Source organism: Vidua macroura, chromosome 1, assembly GCF_024509145.1.
Source record: "Vidua macroura isolate BioBank_ID:100142 chromosome 1, ASM2450914v1, whole genome shotgun sequence".
Classification (NCBI taxonomy): Eukaryota; Metazoa; Chordata; class Aves; order Passeriformes; family Viduidae; genus Vidua; species Vidua macroura.
The window spans coordinates 119,457,198-119,476,345 of record NC_071571.1 but is presented as its reverse complement, the minus strand read 5'-3'; the positions used below and the strand labels follow the sequence as shown (position 1 = coordinate 119,476,345).

Here is a 19,148-nt window from a genome sequence, read left to right as displayed (position 1 = left end):
TCTGCAGGATATTCAAAGGGAGAGTCCATTCTACACATCATGCAACTGATGCTATGTGGAATAAGTGGGGCACACCAATGATACAATGCACTTGAAAAGGAAATTCCAGTGGCCCAGGAATTTTGGAAGTTATCATTGACTGGCCAGAAGGCAAAGGTTTTAGAATATTGCCTGAAAAGGATGTGATGTGTCCTGCCAAAGCCCCATTGTAAATGAAATACCAGAAAATTAAAAACAATATGCCCTACTGAGTCCTGTCATATTTTGGGAAAATACCAAAGGTGGAAAGCTGCTGTGTGGAGTCCCATACACATTGCAGAAACTGCTGAATGACAAGGTAAATCTAGTCAGTTTTGAGAGGTGAAAGCTACTGGTGAAAGCTATCCAGCTGGCTTTTGACATTGCTGAAAGGGAAAATGGCCAGTACATTATCTCTATGCAGACTCATAGATGGTGACAAATGCTTTTTGCAGGGGGCCATTGAAACTGAAGTAGGTCAACTGGCAGAGCAGAGGTAAACCCACCTGGACTGCTGGGTTATGGCAGGATATTTCTGCTTGGATAGAGAACTTTGCTGTTAAATCATATCATGTAGTAATTTACTCAGGTCACTGACTAAAATCAAAAATCCGAGCTGATGGGTCAGGATGCTAAGATTGAAGTGGATCAGGTGGATCTGGACTGGTAATATAAGCATGAACTATTTATAACTTAATGGGCCCATGATATCTCAGGCCATCAAGGAAGAAATACAACAGATACATCACGTCCTGACTGAGGGGTTGACTTCACCACGGACACTATCCATAATTATCCATGAATATGAAACATGGCCTGAAATAAAACAAGCCAGACAGTTAAAGCCTCTCTCTAATGTAGGACAGTGGCTGAAATATAAACATGGGGAAGTCTAGCAGATTGATGATACCACATTCCCACAAATGTGCCAATGCAAGCCCCAGGTGCTTACACTCACAGAACTGTAGAATTATTTAGGTTGAAAAAGCTCTTGAAGATCATCAGATCCAAGCATTAACCCAGCACTGTTAAGTCCCCCACCAAACCATGTCCCTGAGTGCACATCTACATGTCTTTTAAATACCTCCAGAGATGGTGACTCAACCCCCTTCATGAGCAACCTGTTCCAGTGCTTGACTACTCTTTGCTTAAAGAATTTTTTACTGCTATGTATGGTGGAACCTACAACCAGATGGCTGGAAACATATTTTGTTCCTCATACCACTGGCTAGAATAGTATCCTGTGCCTTGAGAAACAAGGTAGAAATGAACCCCAGAAAGAACACCTGGGTCAGACAATGGTACTTATGTCAGAAGCAACCTCTTAGACATTTGGCTCAAACAGAATGGCATTGAATGGGTGTATCACACTCCTACCGTGCACCAGCCTCCAGAAAATTGGACAGATGAACTGTTAAAGACTACACTGAGAGCAATGGGTGCTGGGACATTTTAATATTGGAATACACATTTAGCAAAAGTCACATGGTTAGCCAACACTAGAGCATCTTCTAATCAAACTGGCCCTGCCCAATCAAAACTTTGATGTACAAAAGGGAAAAGTCCCTGTAGTGCACATAGAAATTATGCTGTGTAAGTCAGTCTGGGCTATTTCTACTTCAGGCAAAGGCAAACCCATCCATGATACTGCTTTTGATCAAGAACCTGGGTGCACTTGGTGAGTAAGGCAAAAGGAAGGAGAAATATGATGTGTACTTCACAAGGGGATTTGATTCTGTGTGAGAACAGGCTATGATTTGAATTGTATTATATTAATTGCTATATAACAATGTGTAACATCTTTGCTATGGTTGCTATATGCCATATCAAAATTACTACAATAAATATTTAGCTTTATTAATCTATGAAAAATGAATTTTGATTAGACCAGGCTGAGGCAATGACAGAACCAGAACTGTCTTCAGAATGCAACAGTCCAACATCACACATCATCTCTCCTGCCCAAAGGACTACTATTAAAGAGGAGCCCAAAGTAATGGACTAAATAAACTCAACTGATATTTTAGAGGAATGGTCCATAGGCTAAGGGAATGATATCTGCATATGTATATAAAAAGACCATAAAAGAGGCATTGGAACCTGTGGGACCTTGGCATGACATAAATGGTATAGAATAAGACATAAATATTGACCTGATTTCAGATGGGATTGAGTTAGTTTTCTTACTAGTAGCTGGTATGGTGCTGTGTTTTAGATCAAGGAGGAGAATATAATACTCATAACATTCTGATGGTTTAGTTTTTACTGAGCAGTGCTCATCATGAGTCAAGGACTTTTCAGCTTCTCACATTACCCCACCACCAAGGAGGCTGGTGGGCAAAAGGCGTTGGGAGGAGACAGCCAGGACAGTTGACCCCAACTGGCCAAAGGAATATTCCATACCATATGGCATCATGCTCCGTATATAAATTAGGGGAAAAGATGGCTGGAAGCTGCTGCTCAAGAACTCACTGGGCATCATTCACTGAGTGTAAAGCAACTGTGTTCTGAATCATGTGATTTAGTTCTATTAATATTAAAGTTGCTATTATTATTGTTATTATTATTATTGTTCTAGTTATTTCACTTTTCATTTCTTTTCTGCCCTATTAAACCATCTTTTTATCACTCCGTGAATTTTACTCCCGCTGTGGGGAAGGGTGTGGGTGATCAGTTCTGTGATGTTTAACGGCCTGCAAAATAAAGCCATGACAGTGCCCAAATTTGTGCCTCTGTGTTGAAGACACACGTGGATCATGTGCAGTGACCTCAGAAAAACGCCATCAGGATGCTTGGAAGCAATGATCCCAGACACAGAAAAGGACATCAGTGGAATGGAGGAATCTCAGTGGAGGGCCACCAAGAACCTCATGGAGTGGAGGGACTGCTCTACATGGATGAGCAGGAACAGTGAGAATGTTCAGACTGTTGGAGGAGAGAATCAAAGGGCTTAGGCATGACCTTCATGCTTGTAGGAGATTACAGAGTAGAGGAAATGCTCTCCTTTATCTGATACTTGAGCAGAGAGCAAAAGACAGCACAGTGAAAGAGAATCAAGGGAAAATGCAGCAGGATATAGGTAAGATCTGTATGGCCCTAAGGAGAGTCCATCTGTAGAAGATGAAATCCAAAGAGCTTATGGAGCATTTGTTTGTGGTTTGCATGACTGATGGGGTAAAGTGCTGAGCAAGGATCGGTGATGTTGGAGCTGAGGCTGTTGGAAGCAGGATGTGGTAATAGAGGCCTGATGGTGCACTGTAGCTTGGGAAAAGTGCTGGGCGAGGTCCTGGGCAGGTGCCCATGCTTCCTTCGATAGCTCAGCTGGTAGAGCGGAGGACTGTAGGCTCCTGTGTCATGGCCATCCTTAGGTCGCTGGTTCAACTCCGGCTCGAAGGAGTCACCTTTTGCCTCTGGCACACGTCCTGCACTGACACTGCTGCCTTCTTCTTGTCTTGCCCAGGGGACTCCCCAGAATGAGCTGCCCAGGCATGAGCTCTTGCCTAAGCTGTGGGAGATAATTGGCCAAGGCATTCTTGGTGAACCCTTGGGCAGGGGATGGTGATTCTGACGCTGGGGCTTGTCTGCAGTCACCTCCATCAGGAAAGTGAGTGGGTGGGTTGGTGGTGTGAGAGTGATATGAATGGGAGGCCCAGGCTTTGTGTACAGGGCATCCTGGGTCAGGGCTGGGTGCCTGGGAGGGGAGAGGACCTTGGTCAGGGGCTGCAGGTGGGGAATTAGCTCAAGTGGTAGAGCGCTCGCTTAGCATGTGAGAGGTAGCGGGATCGATGCCCGCATTCTCCAGAGCTTTTCGTTCCCCTTGCCTGGATGCAGGGCCCTTTGTCAGGGATCCATCTAACATCTGAGGAGGCTGTGGAGAAATTATGGTGTGCCCTGGATTTGAAGAGGAGGATGACGTCAACAGCACTATTGGCAGTTTAATGGATTAACTGATTTTCTCCTTCTTTGCTTGTGTCCTGGGTAACCCAAAATGTTACCATATTCCATAGCCATCTGTGCCCAGAATTGTTACTCTCTCTTGAAAACCTTGTGGCCGGAAATGGAACTGCAGGGCTGTGGCATTGACAGGTCTTTTAGAAGCCAGGATCTCTCAGGCATTGCTCTTTGTTGCCTCTTGGTTTTTGCTCTTTCTATTTCATTCTCACAGGGCAACAGCTGAGGCAGCATGGGTAGAGGCTCCCCTTGGTTTTCTTTTGTTTTCTTTCCTGAGAGGGTTGCTTCAGACTTCCAAGGAGCTGCATTTTGTGGTCCTGGACTGCTTCAAAGCAATTTTCACCTTTTTACCGTCACAACATCGCACCAAGAAAAGCGCAGCAGCCCCACTCTACATGGTCGTACCAACCTGCCAGCAGTTCCCAGTGGAAGGGGAGTCTGAGTCACCCCTGCCAACTGCCTGCTGTTTCTCCTCATGAAAAAGTGAAGTCCCTATATGAGTTCCAGCCGGATCAAGTTTCAGGTACTGGAGTGACTTTTGTGACAGAGCTGCTGCCACCAGAGAGATAGGAAGGCTATTTGTTTGGTTTTGGACTCTAGGTTTCCTTTTTGTTTTGCCCTTGTTCTCTGTTGCTTGTTGTTTAGGGGAAGTTTTTGTCATCATGGAGGTTTGGTATCTGTGTTGTTTTGTTCTCTCTGTCCACATGCAGTCAAAAGAGGGAGAGGCTGACACAATCTTTGTCTCTCCACATGCAATCCTTCATGGAGGGTGCCATCTTGGGCAGAGGGTTTTCTCTGCTACTTTTAGTATCTCCTTGTTCCCAAAGAGTCTATGAGATTTAGAAATATTGTAACTAGTGATTATATTTGTTATTTTTTTGCCTGTTGCTATTTCACATTTTTTGTAAACTTATTTTTCATTTTTATATACTTGTGTTCCTCTCTACTTATTGGTGGAAGGGATTGACTAAAAATAAATGGAAGGTAACTTGTTTTAAAGTTTCTACCCCCTTAGCTTGACTAAACCCAGACAGTTTGGCAGTTCTCAAATATCAAGCCCAGTACAGAAAAGAACATCAATGAAATGGAACAACTTCAGTGATGGGCCACCAAGAATCTCAAGGAATAACTGGATTTCTCTTTAAGGATGGGCTGGGGAGAGTAGGCATCTTCAGTTTACAGTAAGAGAGGTTCTGAGGACTTGCAGATGACCTTGTGTTACTTCACTGTGGGTCACAGAATTGAGAAATGGCTATCAGTTTGTTTTGTCTTGTGCTTGAGCAGAGAGCAAACTACAGCACAGTGAAAGGGAATCAAGGGAAAATGCAGCAGGATATAGGTAAGATCTGTATGGCCCAAAGGAGAGTCCATCTGTAGAAGACGATGTCCAAGGAGCTTATGGAGCATTTGTTTGTGGTTTGCATGACTGATGGGGTAAAGTACTGAGCAAGGGTCGGTGATGTTGGAGCTGAGGCTGTTGGAAGCAGGATGTGGTAATAGAGGCCTGATGGTGCACTGTAGCTTGGGAAAAGTGCTGGGCGAGGTCCTGGGCAGGTGCCCATGCTTCCTTCGATAGCTCAGCTGGTAGAGCGGAGGACTGTAGGCTCCTGTGTCATGGCCATCCTTAGGTCGCTGGTTCAACTCCGGCTCGAAGGAGTCACCTTTTGCCTCTGGCACACGTCCTCCACTGACACTGCTGCCTTCTTCTGGTCTTGCCCAGGGGACTCCCCAGAATGAGCTGCCCAGGCATGAGCTCTTGCCTAAGCTGTGGGAGATAATTGGCCAAGGCATTCTTGGTGAACCCTTGGGCAGGGGATGGTGATTCTGACGCTGGGGCTTGTCTGCAGTCACCTCCATCAGGAAAGTGAGTGGGTGGGTTGGTGGTGTGAGAGTGATATGAATGGGAGGCCCAGGCTTTGCGTACAGGGCATCCTGGGTCAGGGCTGGGTGCCTGGGAGGGGAGAGGACCTTGGTCAGGGGCTGCAGGTGGGGAATTAGCTCAAGTGGTAGAGCGCTCGCTTAGCATGTGAGAGGTAGCGGGATCGATGCCCGCATTCTCCAGAGCTTTTCATTCCCCTTGCCTGGATGCAGGGCCCTTTGCCAGGGCTCCATCTGTCCCCTGTGGAAAGTTATGGTGTGCCCTGAATTTACAGAGAAGGAAGATATTTAGGGTTGTATCAAGATTCCTATGGGCAGTTTAACAGAAGAAATTATGTTCTCTTTCTTTGCTTGACAGTTCTCAAATATCAAGCCCAGTACAGAAAAGAACATAAATGAAATGTTACAACCTCAGTCAAGGGCTGCTAAGAATCTCAAGGAATTGATGGATTTGTCTTTAAGGATCAGCTGAGGAGAGTGGGCATGTTCAGTTTGCAGAAAGAGATGTTTGGAGGACTTGTTGCTGTGTTTAGGCATAGGATACAAAACACAGAAATGGCTGTAATTTTGTTTGTCTTATGCTTGAGCAGAGAGCAAAAGACAGCACAGTGAAAGAGAATCAAGGGAAAATGCAGCAGGATATAGGTAAGCTGTGTGTGGCCCTAAGAAAAGTCCATCTGTAGAAGATGACGTCTAAGGAGCCTATGGAGCATTTTTGTTTGTGGTTTGCATGACTGATGGGGTAAAATGTTGAGCAAGGATCTGAGATGTCAGAGCTGAGGCTGTTTGAAGCAGGATGTGGTAATAGAGGCCTGATGGTGCACTGTAGCTTGGGAAAAGTGCTGGGCGAGGTCCTGGGCAGATGCCCATGCTTCCTTCGATAGCTCAGCTGGTAGAGCGGAGGACTGTAGGCTCCTGTGCATGGCCATCCTTAGGTCGCTGGTTCAACTCCGGCTCGAAGGAGTCACTTTTTGCCTCTGGCACATGTCCTGCACTAACACTGCTGCCTTCTTCTGGTCCTGCCCAGGGGACTCCTCAGAATGAGCTGCCCAGGCATGAGCTCTTGTCTTAGTTTGGGAATACTATTGCCCCAGCAGTTTTGAGTGAACCCTTGGGCAGGGGATGGTGATTCTGAGCACTGAAGTTGGCCAAAGTTTCCTCCAGCAGGACTGTGAGTGGGTGGTATGAGAATGATATGAATGGGAGGCCCAGGCTTCGGGTACAGGGCATCCTGGGTCAGGGCTGGGTGCCTGGGAGGGGAGAGGATCTTGGTCAGAGGCTGCAGGGTGGGGAATTAGCTCAAGTGGTAGAGCACTCGCTTAGCATGTGAGAGGTAGTGGGATCGATGCCTGCATTCTCCAGTGCTTTTCATTCCCTTTCCTGGACCATAGGTGCTGTGTCCTCTTGTGGCTGTGTGGAGTCTTGGGTGGACCTCGAGGCCATATCAGGAGTAGAGCAGGCCACTGGCATAGGCATGAGTAAGCCATTTTCCCTCCTTTCTTTGTAGTAATTAAATGGCATTAAGAGTGCGGTACACATTTTCTAATAAAATTCTTAATCACCAATTTACCATCACAGTTATGTTGACCTTTTGGAGCAAGTCCAGAGGAGGCACACCATGATGATTAGAAGGATGGTGCTCCTTTCCTGGGAGGAAAGGCCAGAAGAATTTGGATTATTCAGACTGGAGAAGAGAAATCTTTAGTGTGACATAATTGGAACTTCCCAGTATTTAGGTAGGGTCTACAAGAAAGCTGGAGCAGGGCTTTTGACATGGGCGTGTAGTGACAGGACAAGGGGCAATGGCTAGAAATTGAAAGAGCAAAGTTTATATTAGATATTACAAGGAAATTCTTCACTGTGAGGCTGGTGATGCACTGGAATTGGTTGCTCAGAGAAGTTGTGGATGACCTATCCCCGGACATGCTCAAGGCCATATTGGATGAGCCTTTGAACAACTTTGTCAAGTCTGAACAACCTTGGGCAGAGGACTGGAAGTAGATGATCTTTAAGGTCCCTTCCAACACAAGCCACTCTACGATTCTGTAATTTTCTTATAAGCAGTCTATCAAACAGGATCTTTTGAAGCTTCTGAAGAAAAGAAATCCAGTATCTATCTCTCTGCATATTACTTCACTGTCAGACAAGAAAGCATAAGTCAAAGTACAATTTCATTTATTATGCCAAAAAAAAAAAGGTTCTAAAATTATTTTTGTATTATATTGAAGATAAACAGATCTCCTTTGAAATTCTACTGATTAAAAGCCCATTAGCTTTAGTGTCTGATAAATTAGATTGTGCCAAACTCCAAATAAAATCACAGAGTCATGTCTGTCATGTTTATTAAAAAGCAAATTTTGCCCTGGGCTGTGGTGGTATAATTAACAGTGACTTAATTAATAATGGCAGGAAACTCAGAATCAGGTATGGCTGGTTTTATACCTTGTACTAAAGAATACCATTCCAGCAGCAGATTTTTGGATTAACATAAATTAAATTATAATTAAAGCAAATCTATGAGACTGACTCATCATTTTATCTTGCAAATATTTACAGCTGCTCTATTAAAAGTGAATCCCTCTGACATTTCCACTTCAATCAGAAGCAGCCTTTTTTTTTCTCTAATTACTAATAAAGATGGAGGAAGCACCACTGTCAGTTTTGCCATAGATCACTGTGTAAATGATCCATATTCACGCTCAGCATTAAATAAAGTTAATTGCATTCTACATTCTTCCATGACAACTTTCTTCTTTGGGATTTTCTAGAAAATTAAATGCAAAAGCAACCAGAAAACATGAAGTTTGAGACAGAAGATGATTTCTACAGCTAGGTTGTACTACAGGGACACAGAAGGTGCAAGTCATAAGTGAATTTTATACCATAGTATGCTTTTTCCCCAGTGGTATAATTATGCAAGACAACAGAACCATGGGATGTCAACGGTTCTCCTTCCATTGTATGAAGAGTTTGGACATTCACTACTTTTGCCTCCATTGAATATGTGTCTTTAGGAACAGAAAGCAGGGGAAATGCAATTTGTTCAAAAACATGGAGGACAGAGTCTTGCCAAAATTCAAGCTAAACGATGCAAGTAGATCTATTTCATAAATCTTTTTGAATTCATATATATTCTTACATTTGATAGAAAAAGTAAGCTGTGTTAAGTTTGCCTGGTAATATATTGCAACCAACAATACCCAGAATTATGCTGTAATAAAAGTTTTACAATATTTATTAAACCTGCAAATACATGTCTGACATATTTTAGTGTCAAGAACATCTACTTCACACATGACATTGAATTTTTTTTCTCTTTCAATAGGACCTGAGCAAATTTAAGGGCAAAATTACCCATAAAATCTTCTGGTCTTACTTCTAGGTCTTGTTACATTTCAACAATAAAATATCTGCCACCTTTTGATAACTTTTTTTTGACTCAAACTATTCTTAATGTTCTCTCTTCTTTTTCAATAGAGAAACTACCATTCCTGTGCCAGTATTTTTAAGTATTTGATTATACTTACAGTTAAAACCATGTACCTCTTTTTCAGCTCAAATAATTTTCAGATCCCAAGCTCTGCTTTTTATTATGCCTGCCTTCATAAAGTGAACAACTATCTCACACCTAGCAATTTTCCCCTTCAAGGACTTTACACATTCCAATCAAATAACCTATCTTTTTCTTTTCTTCTAAATCTATCTTTTCTTCTAAATAATCTTCTTTTTCTTTTCTGACAAGATAAACTGATTGAACTTCTTATGTCTCTTACTCTAGGTCTCAAATTGTCATTACAGCATTTGCATTACCTTTATTTTTCAACAAACTTCAGGAAAAATACTAACACAAGAACTGGGTGCAGTATTCAAATAGCTCAGGTTGGTTTATCCCAACAGTCTGACCTCTCATTCACTTAGATTAAAATATTTTTGATTATTCACAGATGCTTGTGTGATGAAATCAGTAGATTCTCATTGCATCATCTCCGATTCTTTTCAGGCTCACAAATTTAAAAAGAAGGAAAGATTGTGACAATGAATGTCTACTGTGCAGGTAACTCAAAAGGCTTTACCGTCATAATCATGCCAGATAAATAAGCATTTTTAGACCTGTTGCAGAGCACATTTTACATACCTGTAGGACTTCTTAATCTCATCATGTGTTGCTCCCTTCTCTAGTGCCAGGATTTCATATAACGCTTCACCTGATGTTGACAAAGCACGTTGCCTTTGTTCAGCCATGATAGCAGTGCATTACCAAAGCTGCTAATGTAGAACATAATATAAAATACCAGGGACTGCAAGTATATAGAGATAGTATTTCTTATGGTTCATTTTAATAGATTTTTTCAGGCAGCAAAAGGTTAAAAATACATGAAAGTGAATCTAGAATAAAATCTCCTCTATATTATACTCTGTCCTTTAATATATTTTATAATTAAGAAAAAATGAGAAATTGGAAAAGCAAAAACTAAAGAACAGAAGCTTTTGTGTTGGGTAGCACTGTTCATATTAAAGACTTGATGTTGCCGTCACTGAAATGAATAGATAAATTCACTATAGCATTAATACCCAAACATTATATTTCCACCTAGTTTTATTTGTGTTTGCTTACATTTTTCTTTACTAAGTCTTAGGAGAATTATTCCACTGTTGAGGTTATTGACTTCTTACAGCAGGGTAAGTGCTTTGTACCTCTGAGTATTACCTAACGCAACAAAGTGGAGAATTTTTACTTTCTTAACACAAGGGTTCAGGTTCAGCCTAACCAATCTCAGGTGCTTAAATTGTGATTAAATTTGACTCTGAATCAAACTAGACTCCTTATATTGTCAACAGACATACAGACTCCGAGAACAACTGGCCAAGCACTTTCTCCCTACTATCTCTACAGTGTGCTCAGGATGCCTTAAATACTGTATCCAGTTCTGGGCTCTTCAATTCAGGAAGAACACTGAGGTGCTGAAACAAGTTCAGAGAAGAGCAACGGAACTGGTGAAGGGTCTGGAGCACAAGTCTGATGAGGAGCAGCTGAGGCAGCTGGGGCTGTTTGGCCTGGAGAAAAGGAGGCTCAAGGGTGACTTTACCACTCCCTACAACTCCATGAAAGGAGATTGTAGCCAGGTGGAGGTTGGTGTCTTCTCCCAGGCAAACAGCAACAGGACAAGAGGACACAGTCTTAAGGTACACTAGAGGAGGTCTAAGTCGGACATAAGAAGAATTTATTCACAGAAAGAGTGATTAGATATTGGAATGGGCTTCCGGGGAGGTGGTGGAGTCACCGTCCTTGGAGGTGTTTAAGGAAGGACTGGATGTGGCACTTTGTGCCATAGTTTAGTTGACACGGTGTTCAGTCATAGATTGGACTTGGTGATCTCAGAGATCTTTTCCAACCTGATTGATTCTTTGACTCCTAACCCATGACCCTGAGAACCAGTGGAGTGAATCTGTACTTAACATGATGAGAGTAGATACCAAGAATTGACCCTGGTGTTATAAAAGTAACTTTATAAAAAAATCTTCATGGGAAACACTACCATCTATCAGGGTCCTATCTTATTTGAGATACAAGACTTAGGACTGAATGAATGATAAATTTAACATGGTACCCTTACAGTATAGTGCAAGCACAGACTGACAGATTTAGTCCCCTTTAGATCTAACATTTGTTCCTTCCTTTATCACAGAAGAGAAGCAGACAAACCAGTGATTCTTCACTGAGTGGTTTGATTACCTCCTTACGGTGTGCAGTTCATCCTTTTGGATTTGGAGAATGAAACATTTTTAAACCAGACCTAGCTAATGCTAGGCAATGACACAAAGAAACTCAAAGAGCAGAAACTCCTTCAAGCAGCTTTCCAGTACTTAGAGAGGGCCTATAAGAGACCTGGAGAGGGACTTTTTACAAATAGATGTAGTAATAGGACAAGTGGGAATGGCTTTAAACTGAAAGAGGCTAAATTTAGATTAGATATTAGCAATAAATTCTTCACTGTGAGGGTGGTGAAACACTGGAACAGGTTGCCCAGAGAAGCTGTGGCTGCCCCATCCCTGGAGGTTTTCAAGGCTAGGCTGGATGAGGCTCTGAGCAACCTGATCTAGTGGAAGGTGTCCTGCCCAGGGTAGGGGGTTGGAACGAGATGACCTTCAGGGTCCCTTCCAAGTTAAACCATTCTAGGGTGCTACATAAACCATAATTTAAACCACAAGATATAGATACCTACAATTCATAAGAGAAAGCTACAGCTCATTGATGGCAGACTTGCCACAACAAAACTCTCACCACAACTTTCTTTCTTTGAGTGTTGGACCCCTCTCCAAAAGCTGAAAAGTGATCACAGAAAAAACCTAAAAGCGAGCTGTAAACCTGCTTTGTTAGGTAAGACTACCCTTTCTTTTATTACACCCTTCTCATTGCTGAGCTAGAAACACTATCATGACATTATTCATATATTATTTACTAAGCCACATTTTGGTTCAGAACCAATCATGTAACACTTTTAAGTTCTTTGGTATTATTCAATATGAAAGAGAAAATCAAATACCATGTAAGTACACAGAGAAACATAATCCACGTAGTAATTCTGGCACAAAGGATTTACTTTGATGCTTTCTTTTTCTGATCAACCAACTCACAATTAAGGGTCCTTTGACCTGCTGAAAAAAATACCTTTCTACTTCTAAGTGTTGAAAACAATCCCTCAATTAAATGTACTGAACTTCTGGTTTTAAGTTAGCAATTAGAAAATGAAATTGCATGTGAGTAGATATTACTTTACCACCTGCAGTAGTTACCATGTTTTCTGTGCATGATGACATGTGTAGAGCATATTTAACATAATCCTGGTATCTATCCTGGCACTGGAATCATGCAAGGCACATGAAGCTTGTTAATGCACAAGATAATGGTAGTAACCCTGTGAAGTCACAGATATACAGCATTAGTTATAAATCTGTGACATAATGCTGATCAGCAACCTGGCAGCCCTGAAGCATAAACCAAAATTAAAGTTATGGTGGATTTAATTTTGAAGAACTACAAGGTCATATAATTTGTACTTTCTCATAAAATAATTTTAATAACCTAATCAGCTATGGAAATTTAGATTCAATAGACTATTCAGTCTTCTAGTGATTAATCAACTTGAAGCTTTAACTTTAGCTACTCAAAATTATTTCTTACTTATTTAAAGCAGTCCTATAAAATACTAAAAGTGCAAAGAGACAATACTTTTCTAGAAAAAGTTAAACTCTCCTTTAACAGTCACAATTTTAGTACTAGATACATTCCTGATGACTGAAATTACATTAGAATACTATTTTTGAGCTACTTTTTTTTTGTTCAGTAGAACAAAAGCAAGAAGATGTTGTTCTCTTCCTTGAATGACAGTAAAATTATTAAAACACAATCCAAATTCTGGTAACAATTCCACATCTCCTAAGAAGGTGGGACCCCAGATAACTTAAGCTCCTTCTGTGTCGATTTTATACTACCCAGCATTAAGCATCTTATACAGAGGTTGTAATAATATGTATGCCTTTTTTTCTTACAATACCCATAGCTCATTTGGATTAGTGCTGAAAAATAAGGCAAAGTTATTCAAAGAACATACCTGCTTCAAAAAGTGGTGGAACACAGTCTGACATGTGTTGTGAACTTACAACATTATGAGTTCAATACCTTGATGTCTTTACGCCAATATCATCCCAAAGGAAAGAAGCAAGTGCCACCAGAAGTGCTGCTCCACAGAAAGCAGCTGCTGCTTTTCATCCTTCACAATCAGGGTTAAACAGGTCAGTGGAGTCTGATTACATCTTTTGTTGTCCAGTATCCAATTGGTTATCTCTCAGGAAGATCTATGAAAGAGCAAATAAAACATTCATGAGTCTAAAAGCTGATATATCCAAGAGTTAATGACACCAAAAAAATTGGGACAACTGTGTATTGAGTTAATTGTTCTTCTGTGCTTTACTCCTGATAGGGTATTGAGTTTGTCTTTTTTTTTTTCCATGCAAATATATTAAATTGTTTTAAATATAAAACAGTCTCTTGCTCTAAATTTCGCTTCTTTAAGACCAGCCATGGCTTAGGTTTACTACATAATTTCTTTCAAAACAGGATTAATTTAAGAAGTCCCTTCAGGACTTAGTTCTAAGTTCTTGTAAATTTTTCTATCAAAGCAGAAGATGTAGGATGTTGTCTTTTATTCTGATGGAGTTTCTCCTCTTACAGCATGAAAACCTAGAGAGCCATTCCTTTTCATTTGAAACAGAAAAGACTATAAATGTTAGAGATTTTAAAAACTCAATTTTTCTTGGTATATCATCCTTGGAACCAGATAGTTCATCCTTTGCACTCAAAAATTTCCTAGATCACCCAATTCCAAACCATATCCTCTGTACTATGTTGACTTTGGCTGGCTGCCAGACCTCTACCCACCTCACACCATCCACCATCCCCCCTTCAACAGAATGGGAAGAGATGATAAACTGAAAAGCTCAAAGACCAACATAAAGATAGGGTGATCCCTTACCCATTACTGTCGTGGGCAAAACAGATGTAACTTGGGGAAAATGAATTTAATTTATAACTAATTAAAAGAGATTTGGATGGTAAGAAACCAAGACAAAAATTAAAACCCTAACCCCCTGCCACCCTGTTTTCAGGTTCAAATTCGCTCCTTTATTCATATCTATCCCCCACCATCCATGAGCAGAGCCAGGAGGACAGGAATTGTGGGTTCTATAGTTATGATCATATGAAGTATATATCTATAAAGTATATTTATGATCATATATATATATGAGATACATGTATATCACATATATGATACAGTTATGGTCAAATGCACAACAAAGTATGTTATAATCACATATATATAAAGTATATTTATGATTATATAATTATGACCATATAAAAACAAAACAACAGGAGAGTTAATAAAAAATTGTTAAGAAGATACTTTTTAATGTGAAGCACATGATTTTAACATTTCTCCTGTTCTCAGGTATATACTTAATTTCAAACATTCCCTCAAATTTCAGCTTTGTATGGGGAGAAGGCAAGGGACATTTCAGTCTAAAATGTGAGTGTTTCTCATAGTTATGAGAAGTCAAAATAGCATAATCAAAGTATCTTTCCCAGGACAATAACAACAGAGTAGGTATAGCTAATTCATTACATTGCATGAACACAATAAACCAGATTATTCAATCAGCATGCTTGATCTCTTATCTTTGACATGACTTTATCATTCTTGCAATACAAACCAAACCAAAATGTACTCTTTCTAATGATAAGAAGAAATTTAGGGAAAAAAATACAAAACGGGCAGAAAATAAAATCACGTCCAGGTTATCCAAATCCCTCGTATTACAAGATCCGTGCTCTGCATTCCTGGCACACACCGGGACTTGCAGTTCCGTGTGGATACACCGCCCTCTGGTGCGCAGAGCTGGGACCGCTCTGCAAACGGCCTTGCTTTTCCTGCAAGCACTCCTTACTTGGAAGGAAACGAACACAATCCCAGCAAATCTAGGGAGTTTTGTTGTTCTGTATCTTTAACACATTCTAAAGAATCTTTAAAAGACTCAAAATTTGCTGAATTGTCATAAATCTTTTGTCAGATCAGCTCTTCTATCTAAAAAGTCTGGCTTATTCTTTTTATTTCATGTATACATTGCATGTCTTTTCAAAACAGGCAAATCAGAACATGTCTGGAAATTCAAAGTTGAATATCAGACATAAAAAATTTGAAACATGGCCCAGACAGAACAAGAGGTCTGGGGTTGCTTCAGAAGCCTCCAGTTACACATAGCCAGAGCTAAGGACTGAAGGACTCTGAGTCACTCCAGTCCTTCCTCCTACCACTCCCTCTTTTTCCAGGCTCATAGAGAGTTGAAGTACTTAAAGCCTGGAGCTGAGAGATATACATGCATAAAGGTACTTGGCGTCATTGCTTAACAGTGGTGTGAATTTTAAGTTCCAAGGCAAGGAAAGACAATTTATAAAAGCTGAATTATATTCATAGTTTGTTGAATCTGGTAGGGTTAATACTAACAACATCAAAGCACATAGGAGATACAAGTGATCAGATAAAGCACTCCTGACCTTTATGGAGAACCTACAGCTTTTGACTCTTTCTTCCAGTTGTGGCAGGGAAAGAAGATCTCAGATTTTACTTTGAGCAACTTGACAATTGAAATAAACTGTCTTGCTGATATGCTTCAGTAAAGCTAGCAGGTTAAGGGAGATAATCCTTACCATCTACTCAGTGCTTGTAAAGTCACATCTGGAGTGCTGGGTCCAGATAAGGGCCTCCAAAGTACAAAAGAGACATGGACATACTGAAGAGAGTCAAAAAAAGGGCCACAAGGATGATGAAGAGACTGGAGCATCTGACCTGTGAGAAAAGGCTGAGAGAGCTGGGACTGTCCAGGATGGAGAAGGTTCCATGAGGGGAACTCATCAATGTGTGCAAATGTCTGAAGGGACAGTGCAATGAGGACAGAGCCAGGCTCTTTTCAGTGGTGCCCAGTGCTGCAACCAGAGGCAATGGGCCCAGACTCCAAATTCCCAAATGTAGGAGGTTCCCTCTGAACATCAGGACACACTTCTCCACTGTGAGGATGACTGAGCACTGCCACAAGTTGCCCAGCGAGGTCTGGAGTCTGCATCCTTGGAGATAGTCAAAAGCCACCTGGACATGGTTCTGGGCAACTGGCTCTAGATGTCCTTGATTGCCTTCCCCGAAACCTCCCTGCTATGATTACTATTTTTGCTAATTTCTATGCCTTGTTCAACAAAAAGGTGGTCACAAGGATATTGGAATTTATATTGATGACTGACCAGACATGTCAAGAGAAAGAAGGCAGGTGAGGATACTGGAAGAAGAACTCTTGCTAGCTGATGACTTTTCACTGGTGAATGAATGGCAGTCTGGAAAAAGAAGACTCAACACAAGTAGAGCATGAGGATATAAGTGAAATATGGTAGGCTGATAATATGTGGATTCAGAAAGGGTATATACATGAGTAGCGTGTTCTAGTTTTTCACTCTCTGGGCAGGATTTTTCTGCTGTTTTATATTTTAATATTATGCTCTAGTGATATCAATATTTGTAACATCCAGCTAAGCAAGATAGTCAAAGGAAAACAATGGAGACAGTGAAAAAAAAAGAATGCTCCTGCCAATATGTGCTGGGCCTCTGGTTAAGGCATGGTGATTGATTTTTGTTAAGAAGGAAGAGTACTTCTGAATTGCTATGTCCCCTGATGCTCTTCTTGTAATTTATTTTTATCCAGTTCTGTTTCACATGCTCCTGGACATCTAGTGCCCTGTCTGAACTTTACTGCATGCTGTTAAATATTCAAGCAATTTCACAAAGAAAAGAGCATTGGATTAAGGTCCCTTCTTCAGAGACATCTAAAAAGATGTCAGTCAAGCCCAACAATTTTACAGCAAGAAGCTACATTCCTCTTGCCACATTTCTCTGTTACAGAATAGTTACTGTCATTATGGCTTCAAAAGTAATAACAGAATTGATTTAAATAATATGATTTCATTGCATCCATTTTTAAATACATGGAGCTATATTTGAAGGAAGGTATTCCATCTGGTAACCCATCTGCAACTCCATCTATACATGAAGTAAGTATTCATAAGAGAACATTCATATATTTGAATTCTCTGAACATATTGTGACCTTCTGTTACTATTCACATAGAATATCTCAATTTAAATATAACTTGGGTTTTTAATATCTTTAACTGAAGTACTGAAAAAAAGTAGCAAACTCAAGAAGCAGAAGCCTTAAATGAACAGTCAGTTACATATTTAAATTTTTCATGCCTTTACGTGGTCAGTTTGAAACAAAGAAGCAATCCAGACCTATAACTTCCTTGTTCATTCCAGTAAATTCAATTCAAAGCCTTGGCAGACTACTTAAGTGACATGATATAAGCATTTTTTTTTCCTGGCAATTTAAACTAGAGGCCCCTAACATGATGCTTTAAATAAAAGTAATAGACTTAACTTTTTTCAAAAAGTTACTTAGGAAACACCAGGAATTTTATTTCCATCGTGGTTTATGAGAAAGTTCTGTCTATCCTCCCTAATTTAAAGTGGGTTATGGAGGTAGCCTTAACTAAGATGTAAATCACAATAATATTTCCATCTTTAAATTAAATTACTGTCTGAAAAGCAAAGACTAGGAAGTTTATTTAGCTTTGACAACTCAGAGATGAGTTTTCTAGGTCTTTGAGTAAAAGTGGAGTAAGAGAATTCCCAAATTTTTTATTAAGGCAGTGTCTTGGTAATTTACTTTGCAAGCAGCTGTAGTGCTTTAAGGCAGTATTCTACAACTTCTTACAGTAAATTTACAAATCCACAGTTCTAGTAGCAAGGTTATTCATTTTAGCATGGCCTAATCAGCTACAGCAAAGAATCAGGAAGATTGGCTTGAACAGTATAAATAAGTACTTTGACCTATTTCTCAGGCTATTTTACCAGAAACATATTAGGAAACAGCAGTACCATATCTTCACAGTACCTGTTCTTTGGGAATCAAGACTTGCTTTTTGTCCTCCCCACCAAATACAACATTTCTTCAGCACCAAACAGTTCTCCCTACTTGTTCCTCCTTCACATAGTTTTCAAAATTCACCCTCTGACATCTCCTGCAGTCTTTGTGTATGCAAGCTTTTTCTTGAAATCCCCACATAGTCCTCAGTTCTACCCTGCACCTACCATTCAACTATTCTCTCCAAAATTCCTGCAAGCTGGCTGCTTACGTACATAGTTCTCAGGAGGGAGGGGATGCAGCAGGGGAGATAGCATTTCTCTCTAAAGCTTCATTAATCCCCACATTGGATTTATTGCCCTGTCTTAGAAATGCTCACTTAATTGATGGCTGAGAAAGGTAAATTCTTTCTAAAGTGCTGATGAGTAGCTATCTTATCTAGAGCCAGAAAGGAATGCCTGTTCAGTGGTTGAGTTACAAGTCAAAGAATTAAAGCAAAATGCAATCCCAGTAGGGGAATTACAGATTAATGGATGAGAAGAGAGAAGTCTAAGATATTTTTCTTTCCTGAATGTTATTTACTGTCAGAAAGTAAAAATTTGTTTAAAAATGTATTTAATTAGCATAAATATTTCACCAATAAAGTAAACATGAATGTTATTATGCACATAGCTACTGGAAATATTTTGCAATGGTCAGAAGACTAACATTTCAGTAAATTAGTAGCTTCATTGTTAACCATTTATCACAGCTGTTCTTAAGGTTTTTCTCTCACCTTGT

The 19,148-nt window shown here is 40.3% G+C and overlaps 1 protein-coding gene and 5 non-coding genes across 16 annotated transcripts in view; 5 read left to right on the top strand and 1 right to left on the bottom strand.

The window, feature by feature from the left end:
• DNAJC5B (DnaJ heat shock protein family (Hsp40) member C5 beta) overlaps positions 1-19,148 on the bottom strand; it is a 58,869-nt gene that overhangs the window by 28,242 nt on the left and 11,479 nt on the right. For 8 of the 11 annotated variants that reach the window (XM_053994286.1, XM_053994323.1, XM_053994276.1 and 5 more), the window contains 2 exons: positions 13,529-13,704; positions 9,983-10,110 (listed from right to left, as the gene is read on the bottom strand). In XM_053994286.1, coding sequence (XP_053850261.1) covers positions 9,983-10,089 — 107 coding nt within the window. In that variant the 5' untranslated portion in view covers positions 10,090-10,110; positions 13,529-13,704. Of the gene's footprint in view, positions 1-9,982; positions 10,114-13,528; positions 13,705-19,148 lie in introns of all 11 variants that reach the window. The other 3 variants (XR_008439960.1, XR_008439959.1, XM_053994295.1) reach the window with 2 other exon arrangements.
• Positions 3,325-3,414, top strand: TRNAY-GUA (transfer RNA tyrosine (anticodon GUA)). The gene is given in 2 exon segments: positions 3,325-3,361; positions 3,379-3,414. It is a non-coding gene; the product is annotated as a tRNA-Tyr (tRNA).
• On the top strand, positions 3,747-3,819 carry TRNAA-AGC (transfer RNA alanine (anticodon AGC)). The gene has a single exon. It is a non-coding gene; the product is annotated as a tRNA-Ala (tRNA).
• TRNAY-GUA (transfer RNA tyrosine (anticodon GUA)) lies at positions 5,536-5,625 on the top strand. Its single transcript is given in 2 exon segments — positions 5,536-5,572; positions 5,590-5,625. It is a non-coding gene; the product is annotated as a tRNA-Tyr (tRNA).
• On the top strand, positions 5,958-6,030 carry TRNAA-AGC (transfer RNA alanine (anticodon AGC)). Its single transcript has one exon. It is a non-coding gene; the product is annotated as a tRNA-Ala (tRNA).
• Positions 6,722-6,810, top strand: TRNAY-GUA (transfer RNA tyrosine (anticodon GUA)). Its single transcript is given in 2 exon segments — positions 6,722-6,758; positions 6,775-6,810. It is a non-coding gene; the product is annotated as a tRNA-Tyr (tRNA).